The sequence below is a fragment of the Neofelis nebulosa genome, chromosome 11, assembly GCF_028018385.1.
Source record: "Neofelis nebulosa isolate mNeoNeb1 chromosome 11, mNeoNeb1.pri, whole genome shotgun sequence".
NCBI classification, from domain to species: Eukaryota; Metazoa; Chordata; class Mammalia; order Carnivora; family Felidae; genus Neofelis; species Neofelis nebulosa.
The window spans coordinates 65,666,123-65,687,386 of NC_080792.1; the positions used below are offsets into that span (position 1 = coordinate 65,666,123).

Consider the following 21,264-nt stretch of genomic DNA (forward strand, 5'->3'; position numbering starts at 1 on the left):
CCACCCAGCTGACATGGGACTCACTGCAGACTCAAGTGGTAATAAAGCATCATGAGGCCAAGAACTCTCCATATTGAAGTTGAAGTGGCCAATGTGAGAGGAAGCCACATACCGCAGTCACTTAGGGACAGACGCCAGTAGGGACGGGGTGTAGACTGGAGGCAAGTCTTTTGTACTCCACTCTGTGGGCAGCAGTCTTTATATGGAGTGCTGGAAGAATTACCTTCACTGAGATAGCGAGGTCATCAAACTCTCTGTCCACTTGGATATCCTGAGGAGAAACCCATTACAAGGCAGTACATTACCACCTTCTGAGAACTTTGCTGGTTTTTGCTGGTACACACAAGGTTTTGGAGAAAATCCTTAGGGCAGCTTCTCTCCTATGGATGACAATGTCATTAGTCCCCAAACTATTAAAATAGGGAAGGGAAGGGGCTCCGGGGGGCTCCTTGGAGTCTGTGATTTCTTGACCTGCGGGTTGGTTGCATAGGTCTGTGCTGTTTGTGGAAATTCACACCCCAATCCATGTGCACTTTTCAGCATAAACGTTATTCCTCAATAACAAATGTAAAGGCACGGGGAGTGAGGGGAAGGATACTAGCACCAATAGTGTCTTTCTCTACATAGGCCTTTTCTGTGGGGTCTGCTATCTCATCCCATCTTCACAATGACTCTGGGTGGGAGATTTTAGCCCCATTTCACAGAAAGACCAGGCTGAGCCCTGGGAATGGTTTTACATGAACTGTAAGGATTTAGAAGTATTTCCCTTACAGTTATTTATTTTTGAGAGACAGAGAGACAGAGCACAAGCAGTGGATGGGCAGAGAGAGAAGGAGACATGGAATCCGAAGCAGGCTCCAGGCTCTGAGCTGTCAGCCCAGAGCCCGACGCGGGGCTCGAACTCACAAACTGTGAGATCATGACCTGAGCCGAAGTTGGACGCTCAACCAGCTGAGCATTTCGGGTGCCCCAAAGTATTTCCCTTAAAACTGAGAAGATCTAGGCTAGGGAGATTAGACTAATAACAGTTAAGGAATAGGAAAATGGAACATTGCTTCTAGACAGGTGTTGCTCTCCAATTCAGAAGATCCCATGTTGATGGACTCAGGATTTGGTCCCAGGCCTGATTCCAAAGTCTGTGCTGTTTCTGTTATGCTAAAAGCTTCTGTTAATAACCATACATTATATTGAATAAGCATGTATTTTTGCAGAACAGTTTCATATATAATTCCTTTTTTTTTTTTTTTTTTTTTTTTTTTTTTTTTTTAATGATGGAATCCAGTGCTGACAGGAATTCTCGCAGAGCAAGAGGAACATGGTCAAGGCATGCTACTCTCTGGCTTTGGAGCTGTAGAAACTCGGCAGGCAGAAGGAATCAATAAGCCATAAGAAGAAGGAAGCATCAGTTGTCCCAAGCCTGAAGGATTGGAACTGTAAAAACGTTTCTGGAAAGACTTTGACACAAATCTGGTTTTAAATAAATGAGGGTTAGAATAAGCAGTGATTTGTGACTAGACCTCAGTTTAATAACTTGTATTTGGGGATTCTCTCTTTAATGTTTAACTGCTTATATAATTTTCTCTATATATTTTTAAGTTTATTTATTTTGAGAGAGAGAGAGAGAGAGAGCAGGGGAAGGGAACACAGAGGGAGAGAGAGGGAATCCCAAGCAGGCTCCCTCCTTTCAGTGCAGAGACCAACATGGGGCTTGATCTCATGAACCATGAGATCATGACCTGAGCCAAAAGCTAGAGTCAGACACTTAACCAACTGAGCCGCCCAGGTGCCCTGAATTTTCTTTATTAAAAAGGCACAATTGAGATACCTCGGTGGCTCAGATGGTTGAGCATTTGACTCTTGATTTCAGCTCAGGTCATGATCTCAGGGTCATGGGATTGCTCCCTGTATCAGGCTCCATGCTTTGCATGGAGCCTGCCTAAGATTCTCTCTCTCTCTCTCTCTCTCTCTCTCTCTGTATCTCCCATTGCCCCTTTCCCCTAAAAAAAAAAAACAAAAACCCAACCCACAACTGAATGAAAGGAGTCTTAATCTCCCTCAAAGCCAATGAGTGAATCTTTCAGCACCAATATCCACCTGCAGGCAGAACAGGCCAGGGGGTGAGGTGGGTAAGTACTGAACCTTCAAATCCAAACATCAGTGAACAGCAAGCTAAGTGTCCTCTGAGGCAATTCTCTCTCAGCCAATGAAGAACCCAGGCATGAGCCAGAGATGAGACCGCAACGGTATCCCCCAGTCAGGAGTGGAAATAAAGCCACAGTGGCATTGTGACCCTCCATTCAGGCCTGGGGTGGAACTCAGACTTAGCCACACTATCTGAGCAGGACACTAGAAACTGCAGAACTAGATGTATTGGAGCTGGGCGACACTCAAGCCTCTAGGCTCGATCCCTCTTTGGGATTGTAGGGCTTTGGTGGTGAGACGGAGTTTAGAGAAGGGGCCTCGGGCCACCACAGGTGCCTCCAAGCCCTTGGCCCCTTGCCTTTGCCAGTATCCAGCCCCTGCCCTGCCCCTGACTTCCCAGTGGCCTTGGGCAAATGACTGCATCTCATTTACTCCATTGCAAAAGGAGTGACTATGGCTCACCCGGGTTGGCTGTGAAAATGAAACAAGACATCGCCTTGAGAAGCACTTGTAAGGCATTGGAGCCCTGGTTCACAACATGGCACACGTGCCCTGCCCCCACCTGCCAGCTGTGCTGCTCTGAACGCCAGAGACGGGCCAGCTCTGCAGAACTGTGTACATGGACTGGCCTTTGGGTTCTGTCCCTATTTCTGCATCAGTTTGGCTATGCTCCCTTCTAGAAGATCTTCTCTGTTCTATGTACTGTGCAAAATGCTAGAAACTGCAGAACTAGATGTATTGGAGCTGGGCAGCACTCAAGCCTCTAGGCTCGATCCCTCTTTGGGTCTCTAGGGCCTGGGGCAGGGACCTGGCCTCTGTCTCTCCCCCTGACCCATCACCTTTATGCCCTCTTCTGATGAGCAGGACCGGACAGCTCCTGGACGTGGGACCATCTTGCCTTATACTCTGGGTCTAAGAATAGTTCAATGACTGGGGCTCCTGTGGAGGATTCTGGTGGCCAAGGCTGGTTCCATGCACACCAGGACAAGCTAGGCAGGGAGCGGTTGGGATGAGTGCTCAAGAGCCGCTGACACCTCATCCTTGAGCACCCAGAATCAGTCACATCCCCTCTCCCCATAGGTGCCCCCTGAAAACACTCCAGAAGTGTGAGATTGCCCTGGAGAAGCTCAAGAATGACATGGCAGTGGTGAGTGGGGCACCATGGCCTGGTGGTGTCCAAAGGGCCACAGGCATCTGTGGGGAGAATTCAGAACCACAAGCTGAGAGAAGCCTTCACAGTCAGGAGTGGGCAGAGGGGCCATGCTGCTCAGCCTGGGGACCTTGCCCAGGAGTCTTTTGCCAGGTCAGGTCTGCTGTGCGGAAGGAGAGTATATGTGGGAACATGGGAGAAGTCACCCTGTGGCTGTGGTCCTGGGGTGCTTTCTGCAGCCCCCAGGTGCATGGGCTTTCTTGTATGCCCATCTCCACCATCAGGCCTCCACCCAGCCCTGCCCAGCCCCAGTCCAAGCCCTGGGGGAAGGGAACTCTGGGGAAGGTCAAGGCTGCAGAAGGCAGGAGAATGTATCCAGGATCAGCCGTATTTGTCTCCAGGGGGCAGAGGTTGTGGGGAAGCCACAGAAGTCTGGCTGTGAAGGATAAGGACTTCAGGGTCTGGAAAGCCTCCCCAAGAGTGGGCTGCTAACGTCCCCACTCCCCATCCTGTCACAGCCCACGCCCCCACCACCCCCGGTGCCACCAACCAAGCAGCAGTACCTGTGCCAGCCACTCCTGGATGCCGTCCTGGCCAATATCCGCTCACCTGTCTTCAACCATTCCCTGTACCGTACATTCGTGCCAGCCATGACGGCCATCCACGGCCCACCCATTACGTACGTACAGTCCAGGGTTCAGCCTCGCAGTGGGTGGTGGGCCGTGGGCCACGGGCCACAGCCTAGTGTGGTGTGGTGACCATGGTGGTCTCTTCCAGGGCCCCGGTGGTATGCACTCGGAAGCGTAGGTTTGAAGACGATGAACGGCAGAGCATTCCTAACGTGCTCCAGGGGGAGGTGGCCAGATTAGACCCTAAGTTCTTGGTGAACTTGGACCCATCTCACTGCAGTAACAACGGCACCGTCCACCTGATATGCAAGTTGGGTGCGTACAGGGGAGGGCGGGGCTGGTGCTGTGGGAGAGTGAGTCCTGAACTACAGCCCAAGGCCCTGGAGCAGGCCCAGCACAGGCCCGCATGATCCATGTGGACAGGCACTTGGCCTCCCACAAACAGGCATGCTCACACCACACCCTGAAGCCCACCATCCCTGTGTCCTCCTGGATCCTCACACATACCTGGCCCAGGAGGTGCTCTGAGGGCAGAGCCCTGAGCCCACAGACTCTTACCTCTCACCGGCCTGCCGGGCAAGCCCCTCCCTCCCAACCAGACATGGCTGTGCTTGCCTGAGGCCTTAGGGAGATGTGGAAGTGGGAATCAGAGTGACCTCCAGACTGCAGCAAGCCTCACCAGAACCTTTTGGGATATGAAGAGCCCTGTTTAGAGCAGGGCTATGAGGCAGGGCAGCCTGGGCCAGGTCACAGGCATAGACACATGTGTTGCAGATGACAAGGATCTCCCAAGCGTGCCGCCGCTGGAGCTCAGTGTGCCTGCCGACTACCCCGCCCAGAGCCCACTGTGGATTGACAGGCAGTGGCAGTACGGTGAGCCAAGAGGACAGCCTTGGGGAGGCCTCACGGCTGCCGTCTAGGGACCCTGGTAGGGGGCATCAGCTCAGGGCAACCGAGATTTGCTCTGTGCCCCGCAGCTGAGGCCCCTCCTCCCCTTTCTCTGCTGCCCCTTTGTGGGCAGGAGTGGGTTGCCCAGAAGTCACTTGGGAAGAAAGGGGTCCATCCTGTGTCTGCAGGGCGGTCACCTATAGTGAGAGAGAGGCGAGCAGGTCCAACCGCCTTTGTGGGCCTCTGCAAGGCTGTTACGGGAGTACAGAAGGAGCTTGGGCTTATGGAGACCCACCTGGGTGACATGGCTTCAAACCAGAGGCCCGGAGAGACCCCTGTTGATGGTGGCCAGTCCCCCTGCAGTGCAGAGCTGGTGCATAGGGCTGGGATCCCAAGGCTGTCCCTGAGAGAAAGCCCTGGGCTCCAGACCTGTTCACATTCCAGTTCTCCACTGACGCATGGGCCTGGGAGGGGACCGTGTTGGCCACCCCACTGTGTGCGGGAGATGGCATCCTGGTCATGTTGACTGGCTTCGATGCCCTAGACGCCAGCCCTGTGTCTGTGGGGTGGCCTTTCATAAAGAGTTGCTTGTGCAGCCCAGGGTCAGGCCCAGCACTGGCTGTCCCGGCGGAGGTCACAGCGGCACTCATGGCCCATTGCTCTGTTGCAGACGCCAACCCCTTCCTGCAGTCAGTGCACCGGTGCATGACCTCGAGGCTGCTGCAGCTCCCGGACAAGCACTCGGTCACAGCCCTGCTCAACACCTGGGCGCAGAGCATCCACCAGGCCTGCCTCTCCGCCGCCTAGCCACCCACCCACTGGGGACCACGGGGATAGCCGGCAGCCTTGTCGGGGCCACAGCGGACATGCACCTCACGTTGGACATTTCTAGGTGTTGGCTCCCTTAGAGAACCTGGGCTTAGATTAGCTTTCCTGCTTTTATCTTCTGCCTTGGGGACCTGCCAAACATTTTCCCATACTTGTACGTGACTGGGGCAGGTGGCTGTGGAGCTGGCTGCTTCGTGGTGGGGTTGGGACTCCCCCACCCCCACTCCCCCCCGGGAGTCGGACATGCCTCAGCCCTGTGTGCTCCTCCTTGGGCTGCTGTCCCCTTGGCTTCTCCAGGGCCCATGTCCTTCCTCAGCAGCCTGGGGGAGAACTCCAGGTCTCGTTAGAGCCTCTTGTGTGCCAGAAAACTTTTTGTTTCTGTAGGGGAACATGGAGAGCATAGGAAACCCTGAAAACACACACAGAATTCTCTGGTCACGGTTTTGGGTTCAGACCCTTCCACCATTGCCGTGGGGGGCACGCCACTGGGAAGCTCCTGGATCCAAGGGCGGCTGGCTGCGTCTCAGAAGGAAAGTCGGCCAGCAGGCAGTTGTGAATCCCCTGCCATCACCTGGGACTCATACCTCATGGCATTCTCCCTTTAAGAGCCATGGGGGTCTGCTCAGCACTGTGGGGGTGCCTAGGGAGCAGGGACACCTGAGTGGATCCTGTACCTGGCACCGTGCCCACTCACTGGGCACTTGGGCCTGTTCTTGGGTCAGGGCAGCATCCTCAGGACCTGGCGTCATCAGAGCTGCTCCAGCAGAGAGTGAAAGCTCCCTGACAGGGCATCAGCCCTCTGGCAATGAGAGGTTTCCCCTTTTGTATGTGCACTACCGTGTCATCTGTGGTTCTTATAATAAATTTATTATTCCTGTGTTTGTCATGAGTTTGTCACTGTGTCCCCTCCCACAAGTCTGGGACCACTATCCAGTGAGGTACGCTTTCAGGGCTGAGCCAGATTCCTCACCTTGGAGACGGCCGTGGATGCCCAGACCTTAGTTCACCCTTTTTTGACAGTATCAGTGCCTCATCCTGGTTTACCCTGAGGTTTCTGGCAAAGCTCCTGCTGCCCAAAGAAGAGGCAGAGATCAGCACTGAGGAAATGGCCAGTGGGGACAGTAGCCCTGTCCTGCCAGGGGAGGGTCGACACTAAACTGACCACACCCATGAGACCTAGGAAGCTTCGGTTCTGGTGAGTAAGGGGGTGGTGAGGCTCTTGGGTGGGAATCTCAGGGTGGGGCCCCAGCGCCCTGGAGAGGACCATTCTCCCATGGCCGTGGCCCTCCACAGCAGAAGGCAGGCTCGGTAGGATGGCTCGTTAGCTGGGATTGTCAGTGTGGAGGCTGGACGGCGCTGTGGCAGGGGGGACGGGACTTGCCCTTGTGCCTGGAAGGCAGTCCCAGCCCAGCCAAGGGCCAGGAAACCCCCTGCACTCAAAGAAGGGTGCATGCTGTGCCTGCCCGTGGCGCAGGGCACCCACCAGGCCCTGGACAAGTCCTGGTGACTGCCCCAGTGGGCCCCTCCCACCGCAGGGAGCAGAGCTGGGGGCACATGGCAGGGCAGCCATGTCAGAGAGCGGTGAGGGATGAGGTTCACAAGTGGAGAAACGAGCTTTATTTCCAGTCTTCAACAGGTAGGGTAATACTCATTTAATGTGTTTTTGTGTAAATGCAGAATAGCAAAATACCGAGCAAGAAAATAGTGTCTCGGTTCTGAGAGCAACCAAGTACTTTATCTGCCATGAACTTTGCTTATCTGGAATCTCGCGCGGCCTAAACGTGTTCGAATTCTTTTGAAGTGCTATCTAGAGAGGGTTAGCGTCTCCAGCTGTAGGGCACTGGCCTGGCCCTGACCTGGCATGCAGACGCCGACACGTGCCGCCCGCCTCAAAGGACAGAGCGGTGCAGCCGCCGGCGCTGCACCACCTGCAGCCTTTTCTGCCGCTCAGCAAAGTTACTCTTCAAGGTCTGCTTCAGCGCGGGCAGGATGGGGCGCTCTGCCACGGGCATAGGGCTCAGAATCAGGCTGGTAGGGCAGAGGGAGGTCACTACAGGTGCCCCCGGGAGCAGGAGCGGAGACTTGGCTGGCAGCAGGGCCCCAGGCAAGGCACTGAGCTGTCCCTGCCCCTTATGTACTGGGCTCAGACCACCCCACCCTCCCCCTGCCGGTGGGACTCACCATTTCTTGGGGATGCCCTTGGTGGGGACCTTGGGGAGCTGCATGGCTCCCTGGTGAAGGGCCTCCTGGTCCCTGGTGAAAGAGGAGTCGGTAGTGAGCCCCAAAAGAGCAGACCTCACCGGGATGCGGTGGGGGCCACGCCGAATCACTCACTTGGGAGAGCTGGGGCCGGCCTCCTCAGATGCAGCCTTGGGCCTCCTCCGGTTCCCTTCCAGGAGGGCCTTGAGGTGCTGCAGCTGGAAGGCAGGGAGAAGAGGGGCAGTGGGCGGGGTCTGCGGAGGCACTGGGGTCCCCGCTGCCTGAGCCTCACCTCTTGGGCCTGCAGGAGGTTGGCGTTCCACAGCTGGCGGATGACCACTTTGCACTGCTGAAGCGTGGTGGGCTTGCGCAAGTGCAGGGGCAGATTCATCACGGGGGGCTGCTTGCCCTTGTGCTGGCTGCCTGCCACCCAGGGGGCTGCTGAACTGGACGTCTCCACTTCTTCATCTCTGGAACAGGCACTACAGCAGCCCAGAGCTAGCCTGCCAGGATTGGTCTAACCACCCGCCACCTCTCTTGAGGGCGGCATCCACACCAGTGTGCGGCTGGTGTGGGGAAGAAGGGTGTGTCTACACAGCCTCCTCGGGGTCTGGTTCCCTTCTGCTGACCAGGGTGCTCCAGACGCCAGGTGGCGGGGGTGGGGGGCCACTCTGGTGCCAGCTGTGACCTGGGCGTATCCCTTCCTCTCCCCTCAAGGTGCACTGAGGGTCAGATGTGGTTCAAGCTGTGTGACTGCCCTCAGTCCTGACCCCACACCCGTGGGGCTGGTTGAGAGGGACTCTCAGTAAGGACCGTGCAGAGAAGCAGGACCCCGTCCTGCTGGCTGAACTACCCAGGGGACAACAGGGTCTCTTCGGATGCAAAGTCCAGGTTCACTGCTGCTTTCCAGGAAGTCCCAGAAACAGGTGTCAACCCGGTCTTGCTCTGGCCTGCTGGCTCTGTGCCTTGCGGAGGCCAAGCACATTTCCCAGGGTGAGCCCAGGAACCCAACTTACTGTTGTTCTTTTGCTTGTTGTCTTGGTGAAAAGCAAACTAATGTAAAGGCCAAGTTACTTGGTTCCATTTCTGTGAGAAATTAGTTTCTGGGCTGCTGTTGGCACCCTCGTGTGGGCTCAGGTCAGCACAGGGCATTGCCCGCCAGATGGGCCTGCCTGGAGTGAGTCTGCTTTCACTCTGGAGACTGACCCATTTGGAAGGGCAAGGCAGCTGGCTGCTTCCAGAATGTGAACCTACGAAATGCAACGCTGGGCCCACAGGGTACAGGTGAGCCCTTACTTGGCCTGCCCCTGCACCCCTGGAGCGTTGTCCCGCTTGCTCTTGTGAAACAGGGCAGCAGCTGGGGTCTTCTCTTCCAGGTCCGTCTTCGGAGGAATGTCAGTTTTTGAGTCTTGCTTCTTGGAGAAGCTGGGCCGGGGCCTGGCCTTTCCTTGAGAGTTGGCTGTAGATCAGACCCAGACAGGGCAGTCACTGTGGGTGGGCATCAAGAGCCAGGGCCCACGTCCTCCAGGATTGGCTGTGAGTGCCCAAGGAGCGCCTGCCCTCTGCCTCGGTTTCCTCCTTGTAAAGGAGAGATGGTAACAGAGTCCCCATTGTGGGGGCTGCCAGGTGACCCAAAAAGGGGGTCTGTGGGTGGTGCCTGCTGAACGCTCTAAAACTACTGCTGCTGTAGAAGCTGGCCTCCCCCTACTTGTACTGGGTCAGTCTCCCATGCCTCGGGGAAGTCCAGGGGTCAGGGTGGCCCCGCAGCTGTTCCCTGACTCTGAAGCAGCACCCCATTTGGGGCAAAATGAAACTGTATGAGAGTTCTGGGACCCGGCCTGCACAGACTTCCTTTCCACGGACAAGGCCCACGGCCTGCCTAGGCCCTGCGTGGAAGGGGCAAGGGCCACACCCGGGGAGGATGCCTGGCCTCTCAGGGAGGCCGAGTGCAGAGAAGGGGCTATTAGCTCCCCTCACTCTGCAGAGGACACCACAAGCCCAGAACGCTAGGCAGGGCTGTCCCACCTGTATCCACCTGCTTTCAGGTGTTTGTCGTGTTTGACAAGCAGGGCTTCTGCCAGGCTGCCCTTGGAAGACCACTTAGGAAGGCTCAGGGGCTCCTCTCTTTGTATGCAGGCAGGGTGTGCCTGCCACAGGACCTTGTGCCCCACGTTGATCTGACGTTCACTTCCTTTGTAGCCAACCCCGCTTTCGCTTTCGTAGTCTCCCTCTGGCCAATCCATGGTCCTGTCACACCCCGCCTCGGCTCCTTCCTGCTGGTGTCAGCTGACGGCACCTGGCGGCCACCCTCTCTGGCTCCCTTCAGCTACTCCTTAACCCTTAAGTCCACAGAGCTTGGCAAAGGTGCAATCTGGTCAGCACCCCACACTGGCCATCGGGGCCCAGGGCCCCAGTGGGGCACGTGCCCCTCCCCTGACCCTGAGTTCACAGAGGGTGCTGGCATGCCACCTGACAAGGTCGAGTTTGAGACGGACTTGATGGACTGAAAGCTGGAATTGGAGGTGCTGCCTGTGGGAAGTGCACCGGGTTAGTCTGAGATGGTGGCAGCACCACCTTGGTCCCAGCTTTCCCGGACACTTCTGTGCCCCGCTGTTGGGAGGGGCCAGGCCACCCGTACCTTCCTCCTGGCCCTGCAGGCCTGTGTGTTTGTGTTTGTGTTTGTGTTTGTGCAGAGCCCTCCCCCCGCTCTGGTGAGGCAGAACCAAGGCCAAGGGGAAGGTGATTTCTGGAAGGGCCATCCAGAAAGCAGCGGGCTTGGGCCCGAAGAAGCAGGCCCTGAATGGGAGGATGGCCTCTTCTGATAGCCCACTGGGGACCCCCGACCCTGCAGGACTGGGACCATTAACAGGCCCTGCCACTTGCCCAGGATAGCTCACTGGAACTGCTCTGCTCCGCTCGAGGAGGGCCCACCACCACTGTTCCCATATTCCATGTCCCCTAGGAAGGGAGCCCCGGGACATCCCCAGACTGGGGCATACCAGGCTAACACCTCTCAGACCACCTCTTGATGTCAGACTTGGCCCCAAAGGTATGTGGGGGGAACAGGCCCAACACAGCCTGAGTCTCCCTGGGCTGGGCTGGAGGACAGGCAAAGAGAAAGGGGCTGTCACGATGAGGAAGGGCCTTAGACGAGTGACTGCAGGTCTCTCTGTCTCTACACTTGGTCACAGCAGACATGGCAGGGAGGATCCCCAGAAGGACTGTGCCCACAGCCGTCTGTGCCAGAGGCACAGGGCTGGGGGCTGCCATAGCAGCAACCCAAGTAAAAGAATCCAGCAGAGCAGCAAGGCTGGGGGCCCGGGGGCAGGGTGGTGGTGGCAGGGGTGGGGTCTCGGCAGCCCCACCCCAAGCTGCTCTTCCTGCTTCCTTACTGCAGACTTCAGGCCTTGGGATCCCCGAGAGCCCCACCTGCTGTGCTTGGGTGCACAGTCACCCACACCATGCCGGGGGGTGGGGGGCAGTGGTGTCTGTCCAGGTCCCCCAGGATTCCTCCCCACTGGGATAGTACATGGGCCAGTGCAGCTAGCTGGGTAGACACAAGCACTCTGGAGGGGCTACTCCTGACAGAAGTAATTTCCCATCAGGCACCCAAGGGCCTCAGTCTTACCTTTCTTTGGCTTTTGATTCATTATTAGCTTGTAATGGAGATCTGAAAGCAAGCATGTGCACTGGTCATTTTTGAAACTGCAGCCATTTGGGGAGAAGAGGTTTTGGCTTGCCCTGTGCACTCCCCGCTGAACCCCTGAGAGACCTCACACATGACCTTAGCAGCCAGGACACTGCCCCATGGGCCAAGCCTTTACCCTGGGTGTCTTAGGGCCAGCAATGCCTCTAGCTGTTCCCTGAGCCAGAGCCCTTGGGTGAGAGCCTCGCCAGGAGTCCATTCCTCTGCCCATGACATCTATAGGGCACCCTCTGCTAGGTGGAGCCCCAAGCTCCAGAAGAACAGAGGTGAGTGAGTCAGGATGACCCAGTCCTCCAGGAGCCCCTAGTCATGGATGAGCAAATGCGGTCAGAGCAATGATCAAGTGACACCCAGAACGTGGGCTGGCCACATCCAGCCTGGGCATCAGGGAGGGACAGGGGTGAGACTCAAGACTCCTTATGTCAGGAGGAGGGAGTCCTGACATCATGGTGAGCCCTTGATCTAATAGCACTTCAGGTAAAGGCAACAGGAGAAAGGTGGGGAGAAACTGAGACAGGGCTAAGAATGTGGGGGCAGGAGTTCCAACTAAAGCATAAGGGAGAAGAGAGGACAGCAGTGTCCCACCGTGATAGGCCTTAAGTTCTGCTTCAGGCCTGGCCCATGGCGGTGAGGAGCCACCAGCGGGGCAAAGTTAGGAAGGACCTGCCCTGAGGAGACGCGGGGGCAGGGGGAGGTGTCCAAGGAGGGGCTGGATGGGAATGGCAAGTCGGCTCTCGATCTGTGTTTAGTTTGTGAAAATCACTGAGCTGTACACTCGCACTTTTTACTTCCATGAAAGTTTTTAGAACAGGCGGGCCCGACTTGCCTAGAGAGGAGACTGCGACCCGGCTTACTGTGGGAAACGCTACACAGCCAGACCACCCTACCAGATCACCAGATGGTGGGGCGGCCCCGTCGACCCCGCCCACGAAGACCCAGGTTTGGGGCCCGGGGGTGCGGAGGAGGCAGGGAGTCCGAGACCCACGTAGCAGGACCCGGGGTGGGGCTTGCTGCCCTGTGTCCTCCTTATACCCTGTTTAAGGGTTTCTAAACCTCGTGTTCTAGAGTCCACGAGTGTTTCGGTACTAGAGGCACCCGGGAGCGGCAGGTCTGCCTCTCCCTCGGGCCCCAGCCGCGGAAGACGCCTCACTCGCGGCCGCGGCGCCCGGACTCACCCTTGTTCTCCCGCTTGAGGTGCTCGATCTCCTCGTGGAGCTTGACCAGTGTCTCCGAGTGCTGCTGCTGCAGGAACTGCAGGCTCTTCTCCAGGTCCACGACCCGCTTCTGCGCCTCGATGAGCCCAACCTGCGTGCTGTGCTGCGCGGGCTGGAGGATGGCGGGCGGGCGCAGGCGCGACGTGCCCCGGGAGCCCGGGAGCCCCGAGCTGGGGGGCCGCTGCCCGGCCGCCGCCACCCCCGCGCTCATGTCGCCGCTGCCGCCGCCTCTGCCGCCGCCTCTGCGGTCGCTGCACTCCCACTTGGTGGCTCGACTGCCCCGGCCTGGTGCCGCGTCGCCATGGAAACGGGCGCCAGCGGGCGAGGGGGGCGGGGCGTGCGGCGGGGCGTCGTCTGTGATGCCCGAGAGACCACGCTGCTGGTGGGGGTGGGGCCTGCGTCAAGTTTGCCTGAGCTCGTACACCCTGACTTTGAAAGGCATCCTCTGAATTAAGGTCAGATAATCGTCCGCCTTTACAGTAGGTCTTACTGTCCAATTTTCTATGCTTGTTTATTTTAATAGTTCGCTTCTGGAATAGATGATATGGATTACATATTCAAAAATCCAAAGGTAGAGGACTTTCTGCTTTATGAAATGTGGACAGAATATATGAAACAGCCACCTGGAAACAACGAGAAGAACAAAAAGCAAAGTGGACGAAGGCAGCTCTTGAAAGAAGAGCTGCTTGGGGCGCCTGGGTGGTTCAGTTGGTTAAGTACCCAACTCTTGAGTCTGGCTCAAGTCACAACTGCGAGATGGAGACCCGTGTCAAGCTCTGCGCTCTCGAGAGCAAGGAGCCTGATTGGGTCCCTCTCTCTCCCTGTCTGTCTCTCTCTCTCTCTCCCTCTCTCCTCTCTCTCTGCTCCTCCTCCGCTTGCCTGCTCTCTTTCTCTCAAAATAAATAAATAAAACTATTTTTAAAAAGAAGAGCTGCTTTTTCCCTGAGCTCTCTCTTCTGGTCAGTCAGACCTCAAACAGGAAGCCACAGTCCTATTGGCTGCAGAAGGCAGAGGATGGAGTTTGGGAAGGACACTGCAGCTGGAAACTGAGGGGGCAACACAGTGAAGTTTGGAGCCTCTGCAGGTGAGGAGTTGAAAGCAATAAACTTCAAATATGTGGCTGGCCTGAACTGCCCACAGAATTCCAGGGATTCCAGGGAAAGAGAAAGAGCTGGAAGGCCAAAAGCTGAGAAGAGATTCATTTGCTGCTAGCTCCAGGGGAGACAGAATTTGGAGTCTGACAGAGGAGCTTGGTAAACGCCTCAGTTTTTCTTTTAAACCCCAAAAGGATCACACCTTGGTAATAAAGACTATGTTCTAGAAATAAGAGATTTGCCTTAGAACTAAGGGCAAAATCAGAAAATACCCACCCTCATAAAACTTAAAAGCCCAGCCTCCGCAAGGTTTTGGTGATGTTCCAATAATTCAACCCCCTGGAGAACAAAACTCAACACTCTTCAGAGAATTATAACAGAACCCAGAGTCTCTGTGTCCTGTCATCCATGATGTCTGATATACAATAAAAAATACCAGACATGCCAAGAAACAGACAAATGTGACTGAGTCACGAGAAAAAAAATCCAGATTCAGTCAATGGAAATAGATCTGCAAATAATACTAGATAAGAAAAGTTACAGGAAAGTATTTTATAATGAATGTGATTAAAACCTACAGAAAAAGATGGCTATAGTGAGTGGAATCATAGAAAACATTTTAAATGATTGATAAAGCGTTAAAAATGAAAGGAAAAAAAAAGGAAATCCTACAACTACAAATGTACCTGGATTTCTGGTTTCCTGGTCCAGCCTTGGCAATCATCACTGCCATCCGCACAAAAGAGAAAGTCGCTGACAAGCTGAAAAATCAATGAACTCTTCTTAGATCCATCAGAGAACTGAGATCACAGGACAAACGGCTGCCCCCACATTGGAGAGACAGAGAATCACAACCCACTGGAGCATCAATCTCTGTCTGAACCACTACCAGGGGAGGAAAAGCTAAACTGTAATTGATGAATTGCTGGTGTGGCCAGTGTAGACAAGGGTTAAAGAGTTCAGGGGGCAGAGGTCCAATCTTAAGGGGCCCCGCACCTTTGTGAGTTTAACCTCCAGGAGCCCTACCAGATTCTCATGAGGAAGAAAGATGGAAAAATCCCCTTGTGGTCCCAACAGGAAGAGGGTGAGGCAGCCATTTTGAAGTATTGCCCAGAGCTTTCTGTTTCAGGGATTTCCCTCAAAACAAACTAAGACAGCCCCAAATGCCAAACCGGCTGGGATTTTAATAGAGCCTGACAGACCTGGAGGAAAAGAAATACCTAACTCTAGCCGCTTCTAGCCTTCCCCTCTCTCCACATCTTTCCACCACATCAGTGGGGGCCTGTGTAAAAATGGGATACAAGCGAAAGAATTGCCCATCTCAGAACTAATTTAAGAAGTGTCTAGGGGCATCTGTGTGGCTAAGTTGGTTAAGCATCTGACTCTTGATCTCAGCTTAGGTCTTGATCTCAAGTTCACGAGTTCAAGCCCTACATTGGGTCCCATGCTGGGCATGAAGTCTACTTTAAAAATAATAATAATAATAATAATAATAATAAGTTTCTAGGAAAACCCAAAGATAACAAGGAAGACAAATTGAGGGCACCGGAGGAATATTTTGCCTCTGACACCTATGGCTGCAACAAGCAATAAACATGGACTAAACCCTGGCAAGATAAACAAAATCTCATGCTACAGGCCTGTTTACCTCAGTTTCTTCTACACAACACATCATATCGAAATTTCAACAAAAAATTACAAGGCATACTATGAGGTGCCTGGGTGGCTCAGCCAGTCAAGTGCCCAACTTCGGCTCAAGCCATGATCTCACAGTCCATGAGTTCAAGCCCCACATTGGGCTCTCTGCTGTCAGCACAGAGCCTCCTTTGGATCCTCTATCTCCCTCTCTCTCTCTCTCTCTCTGCCCCTCCCCAGCTGGCTCGCTCTCTCTCAAAATTAATATACCTAAAAAAAATTACAAGATATACTAAAAGACAAAAAAAAAAAAAAAACCCACATAGTTTGAAGGGACAGAACAAGCATCAGAGCTAGACTTGGATCTGGAGAGATGTTGGAATTATTGAATTGAAATTTTTATTTTTTCACATTTTATTTTATTTTATTTTTTATTTTAAAGAGAGAAAGAGAGTGCAAGCAGGGGAGAGGGGCAGAAGGAGAAAGAGAGGATCTTAAGCAGGCTCCATGCTTAGCGAGGAGCCTGACACGGGGCCTGATCCCATGACCTGAGCTGTAATCAACAGTCAGACTTCAACTGACTGAACCACCCAGGCGCCCCATCAGGTTGGGAATTTTAAACAACTATGATGACTATGCTAATGGCTCTAATGGAAAAAGTGGACAATATGAAAGAATTGATGGATAATGTAAGCAAAGAGATGTAAACTCTAAGAAGGTAAAGGAAATGTGTGAAATCAAGAACGCTGTAACACAAGTGAAGAATGCCTTTGATGGGCTTATCGGCCGACTGGGCAAGGCCAAGGCAAGAATCAATGAGCTTGAAGTTATGTCAAGAGAAACTTCCAAAACTGAAATATGAAGAGAAGGATGAATGAAAATGACAGAACAGAATATCCACAAATCCCGTGACTGTTTCAAAAGGTGTAACATATGTAGAGTGAGAAGACCGGAAGGAGAAGAGAGAAAGGAACAAAAAGTATTTACAGCAATAACGACTGATAATTTCAAAAATTAACGAAAGACAACAAATCACAGATCCAGGAAGCTCAGGGAACACCAGGCAGGAGAAACACGCACAAAAAATCTCCTCCTGGGCATATCACATTCTCATTGGAGAAAATTAAAGACAAAGAGAAAATCTGGAAAGAAACCAGAGGAGGAAAAAAGAAAAAGAGCTTTCATAGTAAGAAGTAAAGATAGAATCACATCGGATTTCTCCTCAGAAACCACGCAAGCAAGAGAGTGAAGAAAGATATTCATGTTGAAAGAAAAAAGCCACAAACTTAGAGTACTGTATCTAGCTACATTTTCCTTCAAAAGTAAAGAAGAAATAATAAAGACCTTCTCAGACAAACAAAAATTGAGGAACTTCGTTGCCTGTAGACCTGCTTCGTGAGAAATGTTAAAAGAAATTCTTCAGAAAGAAGAAAAATGACATAGGTCAGACACTAAGATCTACATTAAGAAAAGAGCATTAGAGAAGGAATAAATGACGGTAAAAAAAAAATTGCTGTTTCATATTCTTAAAACTTAAAAAAATTGTGGGGCTCGAACTCACAACCCCAAGATAAAGAGTCACATGCTCCACCGACTGAATCAGCCAGGCACCCCTTCTTTTTCATATTCTTGTTTTTAAGTTTATTTATCTATTTTGAGAGAGAGGGAGAGAAAAGTGCAGGAGGGGCAGAGAGAGGGGGAGAGAGAGAATCCCAAGCAGGTTCTGCACTGTCAGCGCAGAGCCCCATGTGGGGCTCAAACTCACAAACCGTGAGATCATGACCTGAGCCAAAATCCAGAGTTGGATGTTTAACCGACTAAGCCACCCAGGCGCCCCATCATATTCTTAATTAATCTTACAGATAACAGTTTGTTTAAAATAACCATAGCAAAAAACAATCATCATCATAGCAACAATGCATTTGGTAATTATAGTTTATCAATAAGTGAATGACAGCAATGCTATCAGAGATGGGAGGGAGAAATCAGAAATATTCTAAGGTGAGGTGCTATGGTGTTATTCTAAAGGGAACTTGGATTCACTGTAAGTGTATACTCAAGGGCAAACACTTAAAATAATTTTAAATCAAAAGTATAATTGATATGCTAAGAGAAGAGAGAAATGGGATAATATAAAAGGTTCGGTTAAAGGGGTGCCTGGCTGGCTCAGTCAGAAGAGCATGCAACTCCTAATCTTGTTGGGATTGGGAGCTCAAGCCCCACGTAGAGATTACTGAAAAATAAACAAACTTAAAAAAAAAAAAAGTCTGAGTTAAAGCCAGACAAGGTGGGAAAAGAGTGGAAGACAAAAAGAGAAACAAAGAGCAATAAATAGAAAACAGTAACAGGGGCGCCTGGGGGGCTCAGTCAGTTGAGCATCCGACTTCAGCTCAGGTCACGATCTTGCAGTTCGTGAGTTCGAGCCCCGCGTCGGGCTCTGTGCTGACAACTCAGAGCCTGGAGCCTGCTTCAGATTCTGTGTCTCCCTCTCTCTCTGCCCCTCCCCTGCTCATGCTCTCAAAAATGAATAAATGTAAAAAAAAAAAAAAAATGGTGTCAGGAACCTGAGAAAAATCACTTCTTACTGAAGCAACATCACAGTTGACTGTTTAACATTACAGTTTTTTGACAAGGCAAAAGGAAAAGTCACTGTGGAATAGAGTTTTCATTCTCTGGCAAAGGAAATATGTACATTCTTCAGAAACAAATTTCTCTGGGACCCATATGGAGGGATTGAGCATTTTGGTGGCTTGGATACGAAACATTGAGTAGAATGGATGATGTTTTCTAGAGTACTTTCCCATAGTGCCTGGGTGGCTCAGTCGGTTAAGTGTCTGATGACTCTTGATCTCAGTCCAGGTCATGATCTTGCAGTTAGTGAGTTTGGGCCCCACATGGGGCTCCGTGATGATGGAGTGGAGCCTACTTGGGATTCTGTCTCTCCTTCTCTCTGCCCCTCCCCCACTGGTGCTTGCATGCTCTCTCTCTCAAAATAAACATGAAAAAATGTCAAAATAGTAGGAAAAGAATACTTTCCTTAAGAGACAGGCAAGTCAGATGGATATCCATTTTATCATTTTTCCTTTTAAGTGTATATTTTCCTTTAATAAAATTAAGAGATAATGAAGATCTTTTAAAATCTACTGTCACAGAAAGATTTCAGTCTTCGCTGCCACTATTCACAACGCCCCAGACATGAATACTACATATTGGGGCTCTTTTTTCTAGTAGTTACCTCCATAGCTTTCGGTGATGTGCTTTTGCTATGACTTTTTGAAGTTTATTTATTTTGAGAGAGAGAGAGAGAGACAGAGAGAATCCTAAGCAGGCTCTATGCTGTCAGCACAGAGCCCAATGTGGGGCTCGATCTCATGAACTGTGAGATCATGACCTGAGCTGAAATCAAGAGTCAGCCACTTAACCAACTGAGCCACCCAGGCACCTTTACTATTTCTTGATTTACCAAAATGAGCCACACCCACCGGCTTCCTTTCCTGTTCTAATGAGTGAGGGTTTAACTCACTTCTATCACCAGTCCCACATTCTAATACAGTCCCATTATTATTCTTAGCTCCTCTCTTATTTATATTTGTAATCTTACATCTTTAGTTTTGGTTTTACCTCATTTTACAGCAAGCGAAGTGTGGCCGTGGGCTCGCGAAACCATGATGTTGTCAGTGCCTCTGTCTGGAACTCACCGGTCCTACTGTATTTCCCATCGCCCTGAAGGACGGCGGAATGGACTTTTGAAGATTTGCTTCTGGTGTCAGCTGGGTGAAATCACTTGGTGGAGCTAGCGTAATGTCCCGGGAGATGCGGGATGTGCTTTGAAGCAGCCACTAATGTGTAGTGAAGTTTCTTTCCCCGAGGCAAAGATATCCAAAGACTTCAGGAATCAAGGGGTAGAAGTGGGAGGAGCTTGTTTCACTGTAACTGTTTTAATGACCTACCAGTAAAGTTTCAACTTCCCACCCCCACAGCTTTGGGTTCTGCTGGCTTAGAGGTCTTGCTTGGTTGCCACAGGTGGCAAGGGACACGCTGGTTCCACTGAACAGGAAGCTGAGACTGCCACCTGGTGACTTTGTCAGGCAAAAAGGGGGTTGCTGTACTGGTTGGGTGGCTGGGCTTGATTATCAAGCGTAAATCGGTTTGCTACTCCAGAATGGGGGCAAGGAGGAACACCTGCAACCCAGGAGATTCTCTTGGTAATCTTACGTAGGGCTCCCACATTCTGTGGTAAAAACGACGGAAAACTATAGCAACCTAAAACAGGCAGGACTAAGGGGCGACTGGGTGGCTCAGTCGGTTAAGCGTCCGATCCTTGGTTTTGGCTCAGGTCATGATCTTTCGGTTCAGGGGTTCTAGTCCCTCATTGGGCTCTGCGCTGGGAGCCTGCACACTCTCTCGCGCGCGCAAAATAAATAAGCCTGCTAGGAATTTACCCAAGGGATACGGGAGTGCTGATGCACAGGGGCACTCGTACCCCAATGTTTATAGCTGCACTTTCAACAACACCCAAATTATGGAAAGAGCCCAAATGTCCATCAACTGACAAATGGATAAAGAAGATGTGGTTTATATATACAATGGAATACTACTTGGCAATGAGAAAGAATGAAATCTGGCCATTTGTAGCAACATGGATGTAACTGGAGAGTGTTATGCTAACTGAAATAAGTCATACAGAGAAACACAGATACCGTATGTTTTCACTCATATGTGGATCCTGAGAAACTTAACAGAAGACAGTGGGGAGGGGAAGGGGGAAAAAAAAGGTTGCAGAGAGGGAAGGAGGCAAACCATAAGAGACTTAAAAACTGCGAACAGGGGCGCCTGGGTGGCTCAGTCGGTTAAGCGGCTGACTTCGGCTCAGGTCATGATCTCACAGTCCGTGAGTTCGAGCCCCGCGTCGGGCTCTGTGCTGACAGCTCAGAGCCTGGAGCCCGTTTCAGATTCTGTGTCTCCCTCTCTCTCTCTGCCCCTCCCCTGTTCATGCTCTGTCTCTCTCTGTCTCAAAGATAAATAAATGTTAATAAAAAAAAAAAAAAAACAAACAAAACTGCGAACAGCGGCGCCTGGGTGGCTCAGTCAGTTAAGTGTCAGACTTGGGCTCAGGTCATGATCTCGTGGTTTGTGAGTTTGAGCCCCACGTCAGGCTCTGTGCTGACAGCTCAGAGCCTGAAGCTTGCTTCGGATTCTGTGTCTCCGTCTCTCTCTGCCCGTCCCCCACTTGTGCATTGTCTATCAAAAATAAATACAATGTAAAAAAAATTTAAAAACAACAGCAACAAACTGAGGGTTGATGGGGGTGGAGGAGAGGGGAAAGTGGGTGATGGGCATTGAGGAGGGCACCTGTTGGGATGAGCACTGGGTGTTGTATGGAAACCAATTTGACAATAAATTATATATTTAAAAAAAGTATATTTCAGAAAACACTGAATTTATAAAAACAAATAAATAATAAAACAGGCAGAACCATTTAAAGCACAAAAACTTCCAGAATAAAGGGGCACCTGGGTGGCTCAGTGGGTTGAGCATCTAACTTCGGTTCAGGTCATGTTCTTGTGGCTCGTGAGTTCAAGCCCCACATCGGGCTCTCAGGCTCTCGGGCTCTCTGCTGTCAGCGCAGAGTCACTTTGGATCCTCTGTCCTCCTTTCGCTGCCCCTCCCCCGCTGAGCGCATGTGCGCTTTCTCCCACGCTCTCTCTCCCCAAAATAAATAAACATTAAAAAAATTTTTTTCAACGATAAAGATCTAGGTCACCCCACCAGATTACCC

The 21,264-nt window shown here is 52.0% G+C and overlaps 2 protein-coding genes and 1 long non-coding RNA gene across 4 annotated transcripts; 2 read left to right on the plus strand and 1 right to left on the minus strand.

Annotated features, from left to right (window-relative positions):
- Positions 1 to 2,477: 2,477 nt before the first annotated feature.
- On the plus strand, positions 2,478 to 6,518 carry LOC131490496 (mediator of RNA polymerase II transcription subunit 15-like). 2 transcript variants are annotated; one of them, XM_058692902.1, is made up of 5 exons: positions 2,494 to 3,289; positions 3,811 to 3,971; positions 4,070 to 4,236; positions 4,696 to 4,794; positions 5,480 to 6,518. In XM_058692902.1, exons 1-5 carry the CDS (start codon positions 3,281 to 3,283, stop codon positions 5,614 to 5,616), a joined length of 573 nt encoding a protein of 190 aa, XP_058548885.1. In that variant the 5' UTR covers positions 2,494 to 3,280; the 3' UTR covers positions 5,617 to 6,518. The 2 variants fall into 2 exon arrangements, with proteins under 2 accessions (XP_058548886.1, XP_058548885.1); XM_058692903.1 differs by lacking the exon at positions 4,696 to 4,794 and having other exon boundaries at positions 2,478 to 3,289.
- A 713-nt stretch (positions 6,519 to 7,231) lies between these two features.
- Positions 7,232 to 13,051, minus strand: LOC131490495 (coiled-coil domain-containing protein 74B-like). The gene is made up of 7 exons (XM_058692901.1): positions 12,718 to 13,051; positions 11,465 to 11,506; positions 9,133 to 9,295; positions 8,129 to 8,306; positions 7,972 to 8,054; positions 7,819 to 7,890; positions 7,232 to 7,665 (listed from the first exon to the last, which is right to left on the minus strand). Exons 1-7 carry the CDS (start codon positions 12,965 to 12,967, stop codon positions 7,527 to 7,529), a joined length of 927 nt encoding a protein of 308 aa, XP_058548884.1. The 5' UTR covers positions 12,968 to 13,051; the 3' UTR covers positions 7,232 to 7,526.
- Positions 13,052 to 13,111: 60 nt separating this feature from the next.
- LOC131490497 (uncharacterized) lies at positions 13,112 to 19,464 on the plus strand. Its single transcript, XR_009251110.1, has 2 exons — positions 13,112 to 13,211; positions 19,119 to 19,464. It is a non-coding gene; the product is annotated as an uncharacterized LOC131490497 (long non-coding RNA).
- Positions 19,465 to 21,264: the final 1,800 nt, after the last annotated feature.

Coding starts and splice junctions, on each gene's coding strand:
- LOC131490496 (XM_058692902.1), top strand. Junction 4,237..4,695: donor CCACCTGATATGCAAGTTGG/GTGCGTACAGGG, acceptor CATGTGTTGCAG/ATGACAAGGATCTCCCAAGC. Junction 4,795..5,479: donor TGACAGGCAGTGGCAGTACG/GTGAGCCAAGAG, acceptor GCTCTGTTGCAG/ACGCCAACCCCTTCCTGCAG.
- LOC131490495 (XM_058692901.1), bottom strand. CDS start 12,967: ATGAGCGCGGGGGTGGCGGCGGCCGGGCAGCGGCCCCCCAGCTCGGGG. Junction 8,055..8,128: donor ACCTCCTGCAGGCCCAAGAG/GTGAGGCTCAGG, acceptor CCTGCCTTCCAG/CTGCAGCACCTCAAGGCCCT. Junction 7,891..7,971: donor GCCGGCCCCAGCTCTCCCAA/GTGAGTGATTCG, acceptor CTCTTTCACCAG/GGACCAGGAGGCCCTTCACC.